General features: G+C 40.0%; 1 protein-coding gene across 1 annotated transcript in view; it reads right to left on the bottom strand.

Annotated features, from left to right (window-relative positions):
* Positions 1 to 20,189, bottom strand: part of CPE (carboxypeptidase E) — a 118,654-nt gene extending 98,465 nt beyond the window's left edge. The window contains exon 1 of the mRNA XM_042935126.1: positions 19,671 to 20,189. Within this exon, the coding sequence (XP_042791060.1) occupies positions 19,671 to 19,977 (307 nt within the window). The 5' untranslated portion in view covers positions 19,978 to 20,189. The remainder of the gene's footprint in view (positions 1 to 19,670) is intronic.
* Positions 20,190 to 21,441: the final 1,252 nt, after the last annotated feature.

Below are 21,441 nucleotides of genomic sequence, written 5' to 3' on the forward strand. Positions count from 1 at the left end.
AAAAAGAAGTCCTTTTTTGAGGAGAAAAAAGTTGCAGTGGTCTTAGAATAACTGACTGGATAAAAAGTCTACTAGTTTTTATTTACTTATGACAAGGGATGGCTCTTCTTCGTACTAGAATTAGACCACTCTTTGGCCCATACATGCAAGACTGGGTTGTCACAAACACTATAAATATTTTTGGTCATTCTACTTCTGAAGTCCTTCAGTCATCGACAGGCCTTGTATGTGCCCAGCTAGCATTCTCTGAAAAAAATTTCCAGGGACGACTGGGTGGCTCAGCCTATTAAGTGTCTGACTCTTGATTTCGGCTCAGATCATGATCTCGTAGGTCCTGAGATCAAGCCCCATGACGGGCTCTGTGCTGATGGGTCCTCTCTCTGTCCCCACCCCACTCACGTGCACTCTCTCACAAGCCTCTCTCTCTCTCAAAATAAATAAGTAAACTTAAAACAAAACGAAATTTCACAAGAGTCCTGTAAAATTTTCTATGTGAAATATCACATAAAACCTTTGAACTACATAAAAATGCAGCATCTGTGATTTCAGGTTTAATCCTGCGTTGTCTATTCAGCTTTTAAGCAGAGTATATCTTTAACGGAAAGTAAGAAACAAGCTGAAATGTAATCCACACTCTTTTTCATTCTAATCCACTGCTATAAGAGAACTTGGAAAACGACCCTAAAAAGTCACTTTTTTATTAAGTTGGCAAAGAAGTAGCTGCTGACGAAACTGCCCAAGCAAATCATTACCAGTATTATTCCCTGACCCTTAACACACAGAAGACTGTCTCCCCACCCCTTCTTCCTGACCTCGCGCCAATTGGCCTCTGGACTCCCACCCTCATGGATGCCCAAATGACCACAGAGCAAATGGGGAATTAGAGCCAGAGTCTGAATAATTCAGACACAATGCTTTCACCTGAAACAATATGATAACCAGAAGGCAAGTTATTTTATCCTGAATTAACTTAAACTTATCTCAACTCTTTTCATTGTAGTATGAACCCATTTCCTGCTCATGAGAACACACCCTCCCTCTCACTCAAACATCAGCCTGAAGATTCTAGCATTTTTACTGCTTGCCCAATGCTGCCTGTAAATTACCAACAGAATCTATCATCGAATCATCGTGATAGGGTCTCGCAAATGGCAAAACACAAAACAAAAATGATTCACCCATATATATTTCATATACATTCTTAATGTCTTCCAATAATGCATACCACTATTTTCTGTACAATAATTTAAGGGGCATTTTTCCGAGGTATAGTACCTACAAAACTGTATCCTTTAGATATAGCCTATTTATTAGATATGCAGTATAATATTAATAATTCTTCTACCATTATGTTTTATAAAACATACACAAATATAGAAATAAAGTTCTTTTTTTTAATGTTTATTTATCTTTGAGAGAGAGAGACAGAGTGCAAGCAGGGGAGGAGCAGAGAGAGAGGGAGACACAGAATCTGAAGCAGGCTCCAGGCTCTGAGCTGTGAGCACAGAGCCCGATGCGGGGCTCAAACTCACGGACTGTGAGATCATGACCTGAGCTGAAGTTGGATGCTTAACCAATTGAGCCACCCAGGTGCCCTTAGAAATAAAGTTCTTTAAGAAACTGTGTCCTGATTGTTGGTTTGAAAAAATTCTCAGTAAATATGTACTCTTCTTTAGCACAAGTAACTTTATTTACATTAAAATTTAATGTAGACATAGGAACAGGACAACACAAGTACTATTTTTGAAAAAGAAACCTCACCCAATATTACTTATTTCTATTCTGTACCCCTGACTTCCAACAACACAATGTATGATTCATTCTGCATGGGGCACACAAGCCTTGAGCTGGCCTTACAAACCACAACACCCTCACAATGGACTTCTCCCGCTGTTTACATTCTCCTGGGACTAGGATTCCAATTTGGAATACATAATTTAGGAATCTAAGACATCACTATAAAGGGTCAGTGAGATGGGAGATGTCTGGATTACATTCCCCCCAAAATGCCTGTATGTTTTCTAGGAAGTGCTGTGATATAGTGCATATCTGACCTTTGTTAATAAATTCCCATAAATGTATTGTAGCGTATGTGTAACTGTCCTTTGGACAACCTCTGGTTTTGTCAGTGTTTATCCTGAAGCAAGATAAAGTACCTCATCTTGTCTCCCAAAGTAATGTACTCCACAAAGCATCACAGAGGATAGTAGATTCTGCTGACTTCTGCATTCGGCATTTCTGTCCTCCCCAAAGTTTCGTAAGCCATCAGCCGTTAAGTCTTTCTCTCCCTCTCTGACCATCCACACCGTCTCTGAACATGTTCCTCTCCTTATTATTCAAGTTAGCGGATTCTTCAGGGTTGAATGTCCAGCCCTCAAAAGAGTTCATCAGAGCAATCTTCCAACAAAAGTTTATTCCTTCCTAGAGAGTAGCTACTACAGCCAAAAGAAATAAATAAATAACATTTTCTATATACACTTAGAGTATGCTGAAGTGATTCATTTCAATCTTTTCCTGATCCGGCCACTTAACACACTGTCCGGCCTCCCCGGGCCTGGCCTTGTCCATCCACCTCCAGCACACCCATACCCAATTACAGCACAAGAGGCAGGAAAATCTAATCCAAGGAATTGAAAACACGGACAAGTCACATTCCTGTAAACTCCCGCACAGACTTCAGTCCATGCAAATAGCTTATGACCCTCAACGGCCACATAAGAAACAGTCATGTTTATTCCCCTCTCTGTATCCACATCGCTATGGGAAATGCTCTAAAAAGAATGCCCAACTGTCTATCAGGAAACGGGTTCTAGGCCTCCTAGGCTACATAAGCTTTGGCAGGTTGTTTAATCTGTCTCTGGGGTTCAATTTATTCATCTATAAAATGAGAGTGTTCCTTCCAGATAGGAAAAAAAAAAAAAAAATTCTATGATTCCATTTCACAATTCTATGTAGCACTAATAAAGACTGGGCTTAACATTAGGAACAATTTAAAATAATTTTACCCTAATCAAAAAGCTATAATTTGAAAAATTAGTTAAATACTAAATATTTCTGCATAGTGAATTTCTCTCCCAAAATCGTCTGACAAACTACATGATCATTATTCAAATGTTACACAAATACATCTGGATGAACATTCTGGAATGGCTGCCAACACATGGAGAAGAGCTATGGGCTGAATTATCCTTCAATAACTCAAACTACATCATTTTTTGGTGTTGCTCTTATTTTGTTGTTAAGGACAGTTTTTGAAATGTATAGTCAAGTATAATTGAGCTATATTTAACTGCAGGAACTTGGTCCAACAAAATCAAAATTACTTGACATCTTTTTACTCCAAGACTTTTAGCGAATTTCCAGTAATAGCTAGGTAGAGGTGGAAAACTATTGGTAATTAATTGTTACTTATTACAATATAATATATATTATGTGCTTAATATAATTATGATATCTGATATGACCATATCATTTATATGCTTAATTTATAAAATGTTATATATAATGTACACAATATGTTACATATTACATATATATATAACATTATAATATATAATGTTAGCATAATCTCCATCCCGAATAGTTTTACCCTCCGGAGGAGGGAAATTTATCCCAAGGGACAACATTCTAAACACTGTATTCTCTTTAACGAGGTAAAAATTTCACATGTTAGTGAAAAGTAATTATCTATCACAACATTTATTGAATACTTACATATCACCACTAACAGGGACAGTGAAGAAAAAGATACAACAATGATCTTATACTGGCATAGAATGAATTCCTCTCCTCCACTTTCCAGATTTGATTCACTATAAGACCTGTTCAAGTCCCCCTTCCTTCTGAAAGCCCTCCCTTCATGATTCCTCTATCAACCCCTTACAGAATCTGAGTCAATACTTTCATAATAAGTACTTGGTAAACTGTCGTTTGTTGCTCCCTTTTGTAAGTATCTCTTCAATTTGCAGAATGTCGGTCATAAGTACCTTGTTATTATTGTTAAATAGGTTCATTAGAGATACAAATATAATAATATACAGTAATAAAAGATGCACATCATTTACTGACTTCTACTACCCAGAGTTGGATTTCCAAATGTGAACTGGGTTAAAAGCACTTCTCTCCGGCATTTCTAAATGCCTAGTGAATGAATGTTTTTAGTTATGCATTTAGGGTGATTTATACCTGCAAGTTGTAAGTAGGGCCTTTTTTGATAATACAGTGTTCTTATTACCTTGGTCTGGGAACTAAGAACATCATGGAAAATGTGGTATGGTCTACAAATGAGAGCCTTCTTGTCCTCTTGGAAATGTTGGCAGAGGTATAAATGCTTTGCTTATACTACTGTCTTTACAGACTCCATAAATACATTAACTTTATTCTATGAATTTGGGGGGAAATACCAGCCCGTCTCACCCTTCTGTACATTCATTTAAGAAACACATTCTCATTCATTCCCTCTCCCTGTACACAGAGTTCACTGAATTATAGCGATCAATGGTTCACCTTCGATATTAAAATAACAATGGCAGCAATGATAAAACTATTCAGGAAGAAATACTTAATGTTCCTGAAAGTTACATGTAATTTTTTTTAAATTATTTTTAATTTTTACTTATTTTTGACACAGAGAGAGAGACAGAGCATGAGCAGGGGAGGGGCAGAGAGAGAGGGAGACACAGGATCCGAAGCGGGCTCCAAGCTCCGAGCTGTCAGTCCAGAGCCCGATGCGGGGCTCGAACCCACAAACCGTGAGATCATGACCCGAGCTGAAGTCTAACGCTTAACCGACTGAGCCACGCAGGCGCCCCTACATGTAATTTTTTTAAGATACTGTCTTGCAAACTGAAATACAGTCAAAAGAGAAGGAGAAATGTTTCTTAGAACAGTATCAAGTACCCCAACTCCCATCTATCCAGCAATCTGAATCAACTATAAAAAGCATACCCAGAAGTCTAAAAATAATGGAACAAAGATCTCAGAAATATTAAAAACAACTGACACATAGTTCATGGTTTTCACTGCAAGTGCAAGGCTTAGAGTCATTCCCAACATACACCACCAATTTAGACACGTGAGTAAAATTATTGCACTTTTTTAATGAAGGTTCTCCAGTTCAGTCCACAGTGACCAGAGGAGAGAAAAATCAGTTGCTGGAATGGATTTGAGAGGTACAGTAAAATTGTGCATCACTCACTTGTATGAAAACATGAACCTCTTAATCCCAGACACTACAGTGGACAGTGAAACACTGGAATCAACCAAACACCAGGTAAGTATATTGGGGAGACCTTCTAAGCAACACACAGGCCCAGATGTTGTTCTAACCTGGAGAAAGGTGATGTAAGGAAAGCTTATAGGATCCTTCCCATGCATTAGCAGACAGAAGGAAACATCTTATCAGATATTTTGCAAATGTACAACGCTTCCAAAATCTCCTATAGCTCTTGAATTGGGAAGCAAAAATTCTTTCAGAGGGGGATGTCTCCCTACTTTAATCTCCCTACTGAGTTCTGAGCCACTGCATACAGAAAGTAATGCTAAATGCAGCTTTTTGACACCTGTAAAGAGTGATTTATGCAAACAGAAACAATTTAGAAATTAATTTGGTTTTTAAAATTCAAGATTGAACTTATTAGAGTTACAAATTATAAACTCAAAATCCTAGTTATTCCATAAGCATTTAAGTTCAGTCGATAAATCATACGGATGTATTTACAAATCTAGCAGATTCTATAATCTTACCTTCAAGGGAAATCTGCTCACTGAATTAAATTATCTTAAATATTTCAAACTGTAAAACTAAATTTAACACGTTCAATTTCCTTTTTAAGTACTTTGACTGATTGACAAACATTCCTTCTTAAATAATATGGTAAATTTAATACTAAATGTACATGATCATTCTTTCTTTTAATTTTATTTAAACAAAACAAAACAAAACAAAAACAGCTCACCCGTTTCTCCCACACCCTACTCCATACATGGTGATTCTTAAGTTCTCTTAATGTTCTAATACAGTTTACAAACTTGTTAAAGTTTCATCTTAAAAATCATAATTAACACACTTTCCTATTGGAATTACAAGATTAATCTTTCGACAACGGAATCTACCAAATTGTATTAAACATTTTAAGTTTTAAAAGTCCTTGAAATCCCAATAATATATAAATTATTTCTAAATCTCTTTAGGGTTTAAGAGTCTTACTCAAAAGCAAACAGCTACGTCGAGCCACACAGTTTTGTGGTTACCTTCCCAAAGGAATGTGGGCAGTGTCGGGGGTTACCACCTCAGTTGGCTGAAGTTCTGGTCAAATGAAGCTGACAGCTATTGGGGGCAATTTTTGTCACCACCTTGACTGCCACGTTGAGCTCAATTTCTACTTCATGAACTGCAAAACTTAAGAGAGCAATGGTGACCTTCCCACCTCCCTAGGTTTATGCCCTCTCTTCATCTGATTTTCAAGACAAATTGGAGTTGGCAATTCCCTCCCAGGGGATTATACCACTAATTTGACTTCGTACTTCCTTGGCTCTTAAAATAATTTAGTAATTTCCATCTTGCTTCTTTCTTTTCAATATTTTTTTTATTTTTTTAAATGTTTATTTATTTTTGAGAGAGAGAGAGAGAGCACGAGCAGGGGAGGGGCAGAGAGAGGGACACACAGAACCCGAAGCAGGCTCCAGGCTCTGAGCTGTTAGCACAGAGCCGGACGAGGGGCTCAAACCCACCAACAGTGAGATGATGACCTGAGCTGGAGTCGGACACTTAACTGACTGAGCCACCCAGATGCCCCAAGAAATTTCCATCTTGTTTCAAAGCTATTTTCTTTCTTTCCATTATCACTCTGTTTGACAATGCCACACTACTCTTACAAATATTGAAAGAGTATTCAATTCCATGCTAAATATAGTATATAGTATATTTGTCAAATCAATTAAGAAATTAGCAAGAAGGCCTAGTCCCCTGGAGAAAAGGAAAACTCCAGCACAAGCAATGATTTACATTATTAACTTGTACCTGAATATACAACCAGATTTTTGAAACTTCATTTTGCAACTCTGATTTTTGCGATAAATGAAATGACGATGCTCAGGACATGGAAGCCAAGAAATTCGGCTTTTTTGTGTAGCTGATAATAGGCTGTCCCTGTTTGATAAACAAAGGCAGTATAGACTTAACCCAAATGTGCCTGAGGACTCAGACTGTTCTTTCTACAGCCCTATAACACTTCTTTTTTTTTTTTTTTAATTTTTTTTTAATGTTTATTTTTGAAAGAGAGAGAGAGACAGAGTGTGAGCAGGGGAGGGGCAGACAGAGAGGAAGACAGAATCCGAAGCAGGCTCCTGGTTCCGAGTTGTCAGTACAGAGCCCGATGGGGGGCTCGAACCCACAAACTGTGAGATCGACCTGAGGTGAAGTCAGACACTTAACCGACTGAGCCACTCATGGCGCCCGGCCCCATGCCACATCTTAGAAATAACCCCCTTGAAGGGTGCCTGGCAGGCTCCATCGGTGGAGCATCTGACTCTTGATTTCAGGGTCTTAAAAAATAACCTCCTCAAGTTACCTGTCTTTTTTATAGTGTAACTATTCTTAATATGGTTATGAAGTCTTTTCTAATGCATAAAGAACAGCAAGTTATGTGCATTTTTATAGGGGATTAATTAAGATTACTTGTGACAAGATCCTAAAAAAAACACACACAAGGAAATCTTTCAAATGTTTTGGGTTTTTTTTTTTTTTTTTCAACAATAGGCAGACTCTTTCTGCTTCTTTAAGTTCCCATTAAGATAAATACTCTCCAATTCCTCACCTGTGATGGGTATGGAAAATCAGTTCATGTAGGACCAAACTGGAGGCTGTTTACAAAGAGAGGGAGAGCTGCTGAATAAAGGCTGGGCAGTAAAAGAGCTGGTACACATCCCTGAGTGTTTACAACCCCAAGGAAACAGACAAAAGCCTCCCAATCGTTATTCCGATGACGACTCTATTCTAATAGCCACAGAAGAAAGGAATAGCCAAAGGTGGCATGGGAACACAATGTGGGCCCACATTAACCCATTAGGTTCTCCAAACCTACCTCAGAGGGTATCTAGCTGGAATCCTCATGAAAATAAAGGCAACTCTGACCAAATATCTAAAACCCTGGTGGAATATCTGACCAGATTTAGAGAAAGCAACAATAACTCAAAAAACCTTCCTGAAAGAAAAAAGCTTCTGAGAAGACTTTTTAAAATTTTTTTTCCAGTTTATTTATTTATTTTGAGAGAGAGCGCACAATTGGGAAGAGGCAGAGGGAGAGTGGGAGAGGCAGAGATTCCCAAGCAGGCTCCACACTGTTAGCACAGAACCTGACGTGGGACTCAATCTCAGGAACTGTGAGATCATGACCTGAGCCGAAGTTGGACACTCAACCGACTGAGCCACCCAGGCACCCCTATGATTTCAATTTTAAGTAATCTCTACACCCAACGTGGGGCTCAAACCCACAACCCCGAGATCAAGAGTTGCAAGCTCTACCGACTGAGCCAGCCAGGTGCCCCAAGACTTTTTTCTTTTTTTTTTTTAATTTTTCTTTTTAACGTTTATTTATTTTTGAGACAGAGAGAGACAGAGCATGAACGGGGGAGGGTCAGAGAGAGGGAGACACGGAATCTGAAACAGGCTCCAGGCTCCGAGCTGTCAGCACAGAGCCCGACGCGGGGCTCGAACTCACGGACCGCGAGATCATGACCTGAGCCAAAGTCGGCCGCCCAACCGACTGAGCCACCCAGGCGCCCCAAGACTTTTTTCTTAATAAGCCACTTAGATAAAAGATAAATGTCTTTCATTCCTGATGGTAGCTATGAGTAGGAGTGAAAACAAGGAAAATGAAGGCTCTTTTAGAGATGCAAGTGGAATCTCTGAATATAAATACTTAAACCAATTTGAAATTTCAAATAATTTAAAATTATTTCTCCATTCATGATTATCTTGCCATCATCTAGACAAAGCCTGTATGTCTATATAGTATTTTAGTCTATTTGTCTATGTAGTATCATTCACATCCATAAAATATTCACATGAGAATTATCTATCTATATTTTGTATTGCTTTAGCATCTTCCAAAGACTGAATCTGACTCTTGAGAAAATACATTTAACAATTGGGTTTCTCTTTGTGCGAGCACTCTAGAGGTCCTGTTGACTGTGTAGAGTTAATACAGGTTCCCAAAAGTCCCTTAACTTAATTCCCATAAAGCTGATTATGGGAAGAATCTGGCTTAAGATTGACTGAGTTTCCACAATGAATGAGACTGGTTTGCTCTAGTAAACTTCAAAAAAAATAAATAAATAAAATAAAATAAAGATCTGTGCTGAACAATGTCACAATTTGAGACAAATTAAACTATTTCAATAAGACTGTTTGTGCTTTAAAACAGATGTCCAACACTGCACCTTCAAAACACAAAAAGGACAGAAGACATTTTGTTTTGCAAACGTCTAACATTTCCGGTAGTTTCCCCTCCAGATACTGTTTTTACGAGTGATCCAGCAAGAATAGAATAGGGAACCCTTTGACCCTTATATTTATATGCAGCACACATTTTACAGAATAAAGTAATGTGACCACTAGTGACACAGCATGTAAATTAAGCTCAATGTGTGTTAAAGAGTAAATGCAAGTCAAGAAACTAACTCATTTCATGATATGCAAAGGCATTGCCTGAAGGGGTGACTAGCAGAGAAAATAAAATAGCATTTTATTGTGGGGATTCAATGGGGATTCAGTAAAAGTTCTCTAAACTAAATGAATGGTATTAGCTACACTGACAAAAGCCTACATTTTCTTTTCATCTTGGAAAGATGCCTTTACCTTGAGATGTTACATAGCAATTTTTTATAATGGTTATGAGAACAGGCCATTTTTAAAACTATCCCTTGACTAGAAAAAGAAAAAAAAGGAGGGGGGGGGAGTTTCAGAATATTGGTCAGGGAGGTGACAGCCCAATATTTATATCGAGGTTTTCCTACTCTGAACTCATGGTGAAGCTCATGATTTGTGCAAGTTGTTGAAATGAGCTCTAGAAACAAAATATTCCTTGGGAGAAAATAATTACACAATGGCAGTGAATAGCAGCTATGTGGTAAAGAGAAAATTTTCTGGTGTTGAATAATTTAAGCCATGTAATAAGAGAAATGGGGTAGGTCCAATCAGACAGCATCACTCTGGGATGTGAACATGTGAGTCGTTGCCTGCAAATGCAAATATGTGAGATCATTGTTGTTTTTCCCAATTACCCAACACACAAAACCACAACAAGGGATTTTTTTTAGGAACCAGGATTTAAGTTAAAGATACTTAGTCTCATTTTTGAAATGAGCGATCTGTATCCATTTTTTAAATAATCTGTCTTTGAAAGCAAATGTCTTAAAAATGAGAGGTATTATTATTGTTTTATTATTATTATTATTATTATTATTATTATTATAGAACTATGATGCTCAGCAGTGACTTTAGAGTAAACAGATTTCTATATAAAAAGAACACAAGGTATTTATTGGCAGTAGAAAATTATTTCTGAGTTTTATTATAATTCATTCATTTCTTCTTCAAGAATCAACTCTGTAATTCTCTACATGAGCCACCTTATCCATTAAGGATCACTATTTGAGGACAGTTAAAGATGTAGGCGATCATTTGAAAATAATAAAAGGCTCTGGTAATACAGACAGGATCTCTTCTGAAGCCACATTTTATTAGAAAGAGCTGGCTGCTGGATTGCCTACAAAACACCATAGCCTGAACTTTGAAAGAAAGAGAAACATTCGCAGAGGAATGGACTGGCAGCAATTACAGTAATTAACAAGGGAAGGAAAGAGCAAATTTAAACGTATTTCAAATTTGAGCTCATTCGACCCATCAGCTGGCTTTGAGATAAACCTCCTTTTCTATGGCATTTTCAAAGGCATGATTTGAGTGCCATCTCATGAAGGAAGGGATGATTAAAACCTGGGTAGTGTGCTTTCTATGTTCAAAAGAGCATACAGTTTTAGGGAAGCCTGAGTGCCTCAGTCAGTTAAACATCCAACTCTTGGTTTCAGCTCAGGTCATGATTTCACAGTTCTGAGTTCAAGCCCCACTGACAGTGCAGAGACTGCTTGGGATTCTCTCTCTCTCCTCTCTCTCTCTGTCCCTACCCTGCTTGTGCACTCTCTCTCTCTCTCTCAAAATAAATAAACTTAATTTTTTTTTTAAAGAGTACACAACACCAAAGGCTCATGCAGATTTTTTAAAGGTCAAAAATTTTACCAAGTAACTTTTTACTGATCATCTCTAGAACTTTTATTTAATGCTTAAGAAGCCACCTAATTTTTCTACAATGTCTCAAGGGGAGGAGTCTAGTTATAGCAGACAACAAACACAGCAAGCCATTACTGAAACGTACAGGTGGTGGATTCTCCATTAAGCAAAACTGGATGCATCACAATAAAGCATCAGTGTATATATAAGAAAAATCCCAGTTCTACCCCTTCTTGTTGTCACACTTCTGGTATGCTAGCATGCATGAAATCAACACTGACCTTCAATACAGCTTCGTTTTGTGATGCACCATTTTTTGTCTGTTTGAGAAATTTTATTTATTCCACAACCATTCTCTGAGTGGCCACTATGTCTTACACACAGTAGTAAACATTCAGGATAAATACAATCCCTGCCCACAAAAAGCTCACAGTCCACTAGGAGAACACAGACCAACATTGGAAAATACCATAATAGAGGTAATAATAGACTGAGGAATTTATACTTACTATTTCATTTAAACATCAGATTATTGTCATCTCATAGGTGATGAATTTCAGACTTAAAGAGAAGTGAAGTAATTCACCCAAGAGCAACTAATTAAAACTAAGAAGAGATGGAAAAGAAAAAAAAAAAAATAGGAAGAGACAAAATTTGAACAACACCCTCCTGACATCAATGTGTGTACTATAAACCTTTATGGTACAGCTATTCAAAGAACTATGGAAAACAAAGAATGGACCCCACTGAGAGTAACAAAATGAGGGAGGGGTGAGAAAGGAGGTTTCAAAGAGCTTTCACTCACACTGAGTCTGTAAAAGAATAAAGTATTCAGGACCTGAACAGTTTCATTATAAACTTTTTGGAAAAACAAGTTAGTCTGCCAAAGTAAATCCTGGGATTGCCCTGGATTTATTTAGCTACCTGAAGGAACAAGCATAAAGACATTCGCAAATAACGATGAACACTTTCACTGTTCTTACTGAATGAAGCAAAAGAAGATGTTAAACTGAAGAAAAGCAGAAAAGCCTCATATTTGAAAAATCGATAAAAGGCAAACGTTTGTGAACAAGAAACAGTGACAAGCAGGGAAAAGTCCCCCTGGGCTGTCAGCTGGCCTTGTGCGGTACCATCAGAACAGGTAAGCATCCGTCAGGTGTCACGTGGAAACACGGCCAAGAAGGCCTTCTCCAAATGAGCAGAGCCAATGGAGCACATTTTCCAGACTGACTGAAAGTGAAGATTTTTAACAAATTAGCCCGTCTTCTCAATAACTAGAGGCAAGCGACCTCACTAAATTATTTGCTATGTATTCTACTGCTTCGGCCTCACAGCAACCCTACGAGGTCTGAGTTTTTAAGTATTCCTGTTTTAGAGATGAGAAGAACAGGTAAACAGAAATTGAAAGCACAAAGCTACTGAGGCGCCTGGGTGGCTCAGTCGGTTGGGCGTCTGACTTCAGCTCAGATCTCACAGCTCATGAGTTCGAGCCTCACATCAGGCTCTGTGCTGACAGCTCCGAGCCTGGAACCTGCTTCATATTCTGTGTTTCCCTCTCACTCTACACCTCGCCCACTCACACTCTGTCTCTCTCTCTCTCTCTCAAAAATAAATAAACATTAAAAAAAATTTTTAAAAAAAGGCATAACGCTACTTCCCAATAAAGGAATTGGAACGCATTTGTTAGTTTAACCTTTCCTATCAAAATTATCTGTCCTATGATTGCCTCAGAACCGTATTTCTCAATTCAATAAGCATATCTAAAGACTTTACACAAATCACTATGCTAGATGTTTATGGGCAAAAATAAAAAAGGAAAACATATGCTCTCCATCCCTGAGGAACTCCTTGTATGAGTCTCTCAGCTACAGAATTGCCAAACTAATCCTGCATAATATGTTAATGAATGATAATGTACTAATGCTTCTGTGCAATACTAGTTCCAAGATGAGTTCCTTGGAAAAAAAAAAGGGAGGGTTGGGGGAGGAGAGCCCTTGGGGAAAAAACATTGGAAAATACTGTATAGTATACATCTAGCTTGGAGATTTGAAATATAGGCTAGCTTATTTAAGGGCTCTGATAAGGCTTGCAATATACAAGCCTATTTATTTTTGTTTACCTACTGTTTCTCAAGCCAAGCTGACCAAATGTTCCATTGAATATACTTGGGGGAAAGCTAGGTTATGTGTAACCCTTTATGGGGGCTATTTTTGTATTTGTCACAAATATCATTCCCAAAGGAAGTAACTGCAAATGTGGGGATTTCACCCCTAGGGTATGCCAATAAGGGATGCTGGGAGGTGACTCCTTTGCCATCTCTCAAATCAGTTTCCATAAAAAACTGGTACTGAGCACAGGATATAATGTTAGGGGCCAGTCCCATTTCCTCACTTCCATAAGCCAATCACACGTCAATCAAATACACAATTTCTGGCAAGAGCTGCAATGACTCAGGTCTAAAAATAACTCTTGACCATATGTGGTACACATCTAGATCCTTCTCCAGAATCTAACCTCTATGTTCACTAACTATAAGGTGTTATTCAGTTGTAATCACTTCCCATGAATACATAACATACTAACTTGGTATGAAAAAGGCCATACGAAATAATCAAAATCCCCACTTTGTTTTTAATTTGGACAGAAATTTTGCCAACATTAAATGTTCCATCACAATATTTGGCAAATGAATACTGGCATTCGTACACTTTCAATTTTAACAGATTTTGGAAGGAATAGGTCCAAAATAATCATTCCAGCCTTTGAGAGAGAAAAATCTATGCTCCAAAGAATGTTTCTAAGATAGCATTTTAGCTATAAATCAGATTTACTTCCCAAGAGCCATCTTAAACTACATGTAAAAGAATTCACGTCTTCTTCTTCAAATTAGTTTATTTCTTCAAATGCACCAATCTAAACTCCAGTTCAACTCTGGGAGGAGTGGTCTGGGAATAAAGATTCATTGCATAGACATAAATTAATACTATAGGTTTCTTTCATGAGTATTGCGATGATGGATATGCATGCTTAGGAGAGAATATGTTTGGGTTTGAGCACATGAGTCCCTAGGTGTAGAAATATTTTAAAAGTATAAGATATAAGCAAACAGGAAGAAAAATAAGGAACATGACAAGTCCTGGAAGGTATCGTATGGAAGGGAACACATCTAAGAATCTAGGATCAGCCAAGAGCCCAGTTGGAGGACGCACTCACTGTTAACCCAGCCCTCATTCTAGTCCTGCATCTGGGGTCCAGACTCACAAAGTGTGAGGAGATGAAACTGGTTCCAGGACTACTTGTGGTTCTTCTAACTGAGGATGGCTGATACCCACAACCCTCCTCCAATACAGTTTTGTGGGTCTCCAAGTGATACAAAATAATAACTAAGACCCAACATTCAACCAGTCAAGAATCAAGTTGATTCCTCCGGGGCCACGACAGAATAAATACGGATATTCCTTGCTGATCAATTCAAAATGGAACTTTCTTTCCCTTTTGATGAATTCAAATGCAGAATATCTGAGAGAATGAATCATTTTCAGTAGAGAAGTTAGAGCTCAGCCCACAGCCTAGTACCAAGCAAGTATGATGGTCACTTCTTTCTGCTCAGAAAGACAGTTGATGATGTCAGCCAACACCTTCCATCCGTAACCTGCTAATCTAACCAAGTAAACCTCTTACTTGCCAGTTCTACCACAGGGAAAGTTTTATGTGTACTGTAGATGTTGTTTTGTTTTGGGAGAGCTCTTCTATTATAATAACTAAATCCTTAGTCATTTGCTATATTTTTCTAAAGTTCATTTTTTTTAAGTTTAAAGTTCATTCGCTACAATTTGGTTAGGAAACTAACAAACGTGACACTTCTCTCTTACTGGAAGGTAAAATGAATATTGGCAAGTTGATCAAAGTCCTAATCAAGTAAATGAATTTGTTAACCCCAATGTTATCTCCTACTAGCTTAATCAGAAATATTATTTCAGGGGTGCCTGGGCGGCTCAGTCAGTTAAGCATCCGACTCAGCTCAGGTCATGATCTTGCAGTTTGTGAGTTCGAGCCTGCAGCAGGCTCCGTGCTGACAGCTCAGAGCCTGGAGCTTTCTTTGGATTCTGTGTCTCCCTCTCACTCTGCCCCTCCCCCACTCATGCTCTGTCTCTCTCCCTCTCTCTCTCTCAAAAATAAACATTAAAAAGTTAAAAAAAAAAGGAAAGAAATATTATTTCAAACAAACAAAAAGGATACTTACAAGGTGAAAATAGTTAAGACATTGACCTTAGATGCACAGGACTCTGTTAAAACATACATCAACTGCACATTTCTTGCCCTCTTGTCATCCAGTCTTCAGTAATTTAATGTTCCCAATCTCCTTTACCCAGTCCTCCCACACTGTTCTTCCAGTTCCTAATTCTCAATTCTCCAGAGCACAGGGAGTAGCTTGGGTATCACTTCAGAGCCCATAGAACTTGGCCCACTTAGCAATCAAAAAGAATGAAATCTTGCCATTTGCAACTACGTGGATGGAACTAAAAGATATTATGCTAAGCAAAATTAGTCAGTCAGAGAAAGACAAATATCATATGACTTCACTCATACGAGGACTTTAAGATACAAAACAGATGAACATAAGGGAAGGGAAGCAAAAACAATTTAAAAACAGGGAGGCGGACAAAACATAAGAGACTCTTAAATATGGAGAACAAACAGGGCTACTGGAGGGGTTGCGGGAGGGGGGATGGGCTAAATCGGTAAGGGGCATTAAGGAATCTACTCCCAAAATCACTGTTGCACTATACACTAACTTGGATGAAAATGTAAAAAAAAAAAAAATTAATTAAATTAAAAAAAAAAAAAAAGAACTTGGCCCACTTAGAGTGTGGGGTGCTCAAAAAAACAAAAACAAAAACAAAAACCAACAACAAAAAAGCATTGAATGCATCCATTTCTACCTCAGAATAAGTGTGCATATTTCTTTTTCATTTCTTAAAATATTTTACTCTAAAAAGAATTTGAAAACCATTTGAGAAAGGTGGATATTCTCCAACTTCCTAAGAAGTTATTCATACAAGTACTGTCAAACTTCAGTTTATTTATTTATTTTGAGAGAGAGAGAGAGAGAGAGACTGCAAGCACGAGAGCAGGAGCAGGGGAGGGGCAGAGAGAGGGAGAGAGAGAACCCCAAGAAGGCCCCAAGCTTGACAGCACAGAGCCTGACGTGGGTCTCGATATCACGAACCGTGAAATCATGACCTGAGCTGAAACCAAGAGTCGGACGCTTAACCAACTGAGCCACCCAGGTGCCCCGTATCAAACTTATGTATTAATCAGACCTCTCTGTTTACTAGTTTTAGAAATAAGACAACAGGCCCAAAGTGGAGTCATTTATGCTAAGCCCCACATCACCAAACCAAGACTTAACTTAATTACAGTTTTATCTGTTCCAGAAATAAAATCTTAAACCGGCCAATCAGGAACCACTAGTCAATCAAAACTAGTGATCAGCACTAGTTAAGGATTCTGCCTGATAGATCCCTACCATCCCCTAAAGGAAAGTAACCTTACAATAATCAATCTGCTTTTTTGCCTAACTTCTTTCTTCCCACTCCCTACTGCTTATTTTGCATAAAATGGGCTCATTTTGCACAACTCCTTGGAGCTCCTTTCTATCTGCTAGATTGGATGCTACCCCATTCATGAATCGGTGAATAAAGCCGATAAGATCTTTAAAATTTACTGTTAAATTTTGTTTTTTAACACTAGTTCACTGAAAATTTCTAACCTACTTATTTCCTCTTATAAGTGGTAGAGGGAGAAATTACCCCTGTGGTATTTTTAGTGTTGGGTCATAATAGGTCATTTCTACCTTTAAAAATACAATGGATGGGGCACCTGGCTGGCTCAATCGGTGGAGCATTAGATTCTTGATCTTGGGGTGGTGAGTTCGAGCCCCACATCAGGTGTGGAGCCTAACTAAAAATCATAATAAAATAAAAACAAATGCAAATACAATGGATAGACATTTGTATTTTGTTATTAAGTAATACCATGAACTTAAAGTTCCCTTCATTTAACAAGGAACTATAAAGCACATAATGTAAAACATTTGAGTTCACTTTTATAAAATGGGTTTGCTTGTTTTTTTGTTGTTGTCTTTATGGGGAATAAAACATTTTATTTTAAAACACTGTGTTATTCAACTAATGACTGAGTTCATTTTTTCCGTAATACATATTGAGTGCCTGTTGTGTGCCAGATTCAGGCTAGGTGTTGGAGGCATAGTCCCCCTCATCCACCAACCCCCTCCCTTCCGCTTATAGAGTTTGCAATCTAAAAGAAAAATTGGCAAATCTTGAAAGTCTATACGTTCCAGGTATTAAAGTAAAAAAATTACTGTTTTCATCTTCAAAAGCACATTGCATTCTAAGAGTAATATCACTTTAGAATATTATTTCTAGGGGCGCCTATGTGGCTCAGTCGGTTAAGCATCTGACTTCGGCTCAAGTCTCACAGTCCGTGGGCTCCAGCCCCGCATCGGGTTCTGTGCTGACAGCTCAGAGCCTGGAGCCTGCTTCAGATTCTGTGTCTCCCTCTCTCTGCCCCTCCCCAACTTGTGCTCTCTCTCTTATTCTCAAAAATAAATAAACATTAAAAAAAAGTTTTTTTAAGAATTTTATTTCTAAACTTGAAACAAGACAACAAAAACGTTAACATTAGCTTTCATATAATCTTGAAGAAACAATGTAACAAATTCTGAGGAACAGTCTCTAAAAGCAGAATAACAAAAGGTTCTTATTAAGCAGGCAACAGGAGACACAAATATTTAGATTAGCTTTATCTGTGCCTGGGATATCATGGCTTTGGTTATTGGAGATTTTGGTTATTTGAGGTACCTGGACTTTGGTTATTGGAAATAACCGAAAAGGAGTCATCGCATTTTAAATTTTCCTTTATTTTCAGATAATAGTAAGTAAGAAACTAATCTTCAAACTTTCTAAGTCTACACGCTGAGTCCTACTAGACCTTACTACATAAAATGTTTTCTAGGATTTCATTTTAGGGTTTTGACAGCAAATTTATTCAAACCTTTCCTCTTCTGTTAGCTGAAGGTAAGAAATGTTTCCTGTTTGAAGATTTACTATGGATCAACCCATACACTCTGCATTTGAAGATCCAAGTGTCCCTATTAGTCACTTACTTTCATCTTTTTTCAATTTGATTCTTAAATATCATTATAAAACTATCCTGGCCCTACACTGAGAATTTTTAGCCTATTTTCTAGGTTTCTTTGTCATAAAAAAAACAAACAAACAAGCATCCCATGATGATATTAGTAGGCCAGATTATTTTAACAGTATCTTTACTATCAGAAGACAGGCCTTATATCACTCTAAGAGTTACATCATTTCCAAAGAGCAGAAGCATATTGAAAAGGGCCCCAAGAACATTTTTTAAATCCCTTTATTGATACTAAATGAATCATATTTAATGTAAATAAAACGTGCTTAACATATTTAGAAAGAAGGTGCTTAAGAACGCCTTATGGGAATGTTCCTTATGGGAACATCAGCTGAAATAAAAACCTGGTCACAAACTATTCGTGTCAACTGGCTAAAGCAGGGGAAATGGGGTATTCCTTTTTTTCCTTAGGCCTTCTGCGGTTTCAAAATGGAAACGTCTGTCAAGAGGCCACTTTCGCACCCTGGGAAGGAAGACCTGCGTGTCTGCCCACCACTCCCACCCCCCACCCCCCCACCCCCGTGTTGCCGCTATCTTTAACACCCCGGGAGCACGCCAGCGGCGCGCATACCTAACACACACACACACATACACACACACAGGTAGGGATGGGTATGCAGAGCCCGCAGGACCCAGTAAGCTGGTCCTCTGCAAATGAGGAAACGAATGATAAACGGCTCTTCCTCGTTTCCTCTAAGTCCCTGACTTTTGCACCTCGTCTCTCTACTCTCGTCTGCAAGGAGGACTGATGTCCTCGCTGGGGACTCTCAATTATTCTCCCGGGTCGTTGATTCGGCCAAGTGAACACCGCGTTTTGCTCGCGCGCAGATTCGCCTGCTCCGCGATCCCACCTCCACCCCGCCAGCCTCTCTGGCCCATGTTCACCAAAGGGCGAGCTAAGGGCTGGGGTGGGCTCGAGGCGGGGGGCGGGGGGGGGGGGCAGGAAGGACCGCAGAGACGGGGGACCCGGCGACCCGCAACGCTCTAGGTCAGGTTCATCTCCATCGCCATCCCTCCCTGCACTCTTCACCTTCCACCCCAGCCGCCCTTTCCCATAGGGCACCCGGGCCCCACCTTGCCCCACCGCCACCAGTCCACCCCTCTGCGGCCCTCCGAGACGCCCCTCAGAGACGGCAGGGTGCAGCGCCCTTACCAGGCTCATGGACACCGGGGTTGTCGGACAGCTCGATGACCAGGAGCTCCCGGCCCTCGAAGCTGCGCCCCACCGTGTAGATCCTGCTGATGGCGGTGCACTGCAGCCACACCGACACCAGCGCCTCGCGCAGCTCGGGGTAACGGTGGTACTCGAAGGAGATGCCGTCCTCCTGCTGCAGCCGCCGGCGCCGCCTCATGCCCGCCGCGGGCGCCCCGGGCTCCTGGGCTTGGGCGCCCAGCAGCCACCCGCAGGCGGCCAGTGCCCCGCACAGCGCCAGCAGCGCCCGGCCTCCTCTCGCGGCCATCGCCCCGCGCCGCCGCCGCCTCCCGTGCCTCGCTGCGCCCGCGGCCTCTTTTGTCTGCGCTCGGCGACTCTGCCGGCCGGCGCTGCTGGGGGCGCCAAGTTCCGCAGCAGCCTCCGCCCGCCTCACCTTCCCGGGGCCACCGAGTGCGCGCTGCGCGCTGGGGCCACCCACAGGGGAAGGGCGAAGCGGCGGCTCCGGGCCGCACTACCGGCCGCCGAGCCCAGGGGAGCAGCAGGAGAAACCACTGCGAGGAGGGGGCCGGCGCCCGCGAGCGGGATTCGGTAGTGGTCGGGGAGGGCTGCGGGCGGGCTTGGCTCGGAACCACGTCAAACGCGGAATGGCGCAGGGGACGACGCAGGTGAAGTGACAGCTCAGGGCTGGGTCTGCGAACGTTGATGTCATTGAGAGACCCACGGCACCGGAAAAGTACCCTTGGGTTGCTGGTGGAGGCTTTTAAAGTAACATCTGTTCTAAGACCAGGGTTTCCATCTTGATGCACCGATAATTAGAGAATATTCCAGAAAAAGAAAGAAAGAAAGAAAGAAAGAAAGAAAGAAAGAAAGAAAGAAAAAGAAAGAAAGAAAGAAAGAAAGAAAGAAAGAAAGAAAGAAAGAAAGAAAGAAAGAAAGAAGGGAGGAAAGGAAGAAAAGGAAGGAAAGGAAGGAAAGGAAGGAAGGAAGGAAGGAAGGAAAGTTAGGAAGGAAGGAAGGAAGGAAGGAAGGAAGGAAGGAAGGAAGGAAAGGAAGGAAAGGAAGGAAGGAAGGAAGGAAGGAAGGAAGGAAGGAAAAGAAGTATTGGCAGCCAGTTACCTTGTCCCTCTGATGGATCTCTAATGACTGTATTGATAGTCCAAACACAAACCCAAGAGTTGGATTTTCATTTATTGCAAGGTCTTGCTGGAGAACAGAACATTGTGCACTTTGATTTAGAGGCTTAAGAGAATAAAAATGCATTCTATCATCTTGCACATACTGTCTTCACTTGCGTTAAACGCACATTTCTGGATTCTTTCAGGAAAAAACAAACAGAGGCTGTCATTTGGCAGTTCCTGTGCCAACATCCATCTGTAACGCCCCTCTGGAAAACAAAGTGTAACGCTGGGGACAATGGATGTAGTTTGGCATTAAGATTAAATCTTTCAGGAGCAGTTTATTTGGGTAGTTCTGGCTCAGAGTTTCTTACTAGATTGTAACCAGGATGTTGGGTGGGACTGCTGTCATCTGAATGCTTGACTGGGGCTGGAGAATCTTTTCCAAGAAAACATTTAAAAATGAAAAGATGAAATTCTGTTATAGAAAGAAAACTCTGATCCTGAGAAATAATGTCTCCGGAACCCTCCTAAAGTTATTGTAAAAAATCTGTAATCATTTAGAGCTTTAAATGCCCACCCTTTGGACAAGATTTATGTTCCTGGAGCAACTCTGACATAGATGTGATTCTGAAGAGGTTGCCATTTGGATGTAA

Source organism: Panthera leo, chromosome B1 (genome assembly GCF_018350215.1).
Source record: "Panthera leo isolate Ple1 chromosome B1, P.leo_Ple1_pat1.1, whole genome shotgun sequence".
Taxonomy (NCBI): domain Eukaryota; kingdom Metazoa; phylum Chordata; class Mammalia; order Carnivora; family Felidae; genus Panthera; species Panthera leo.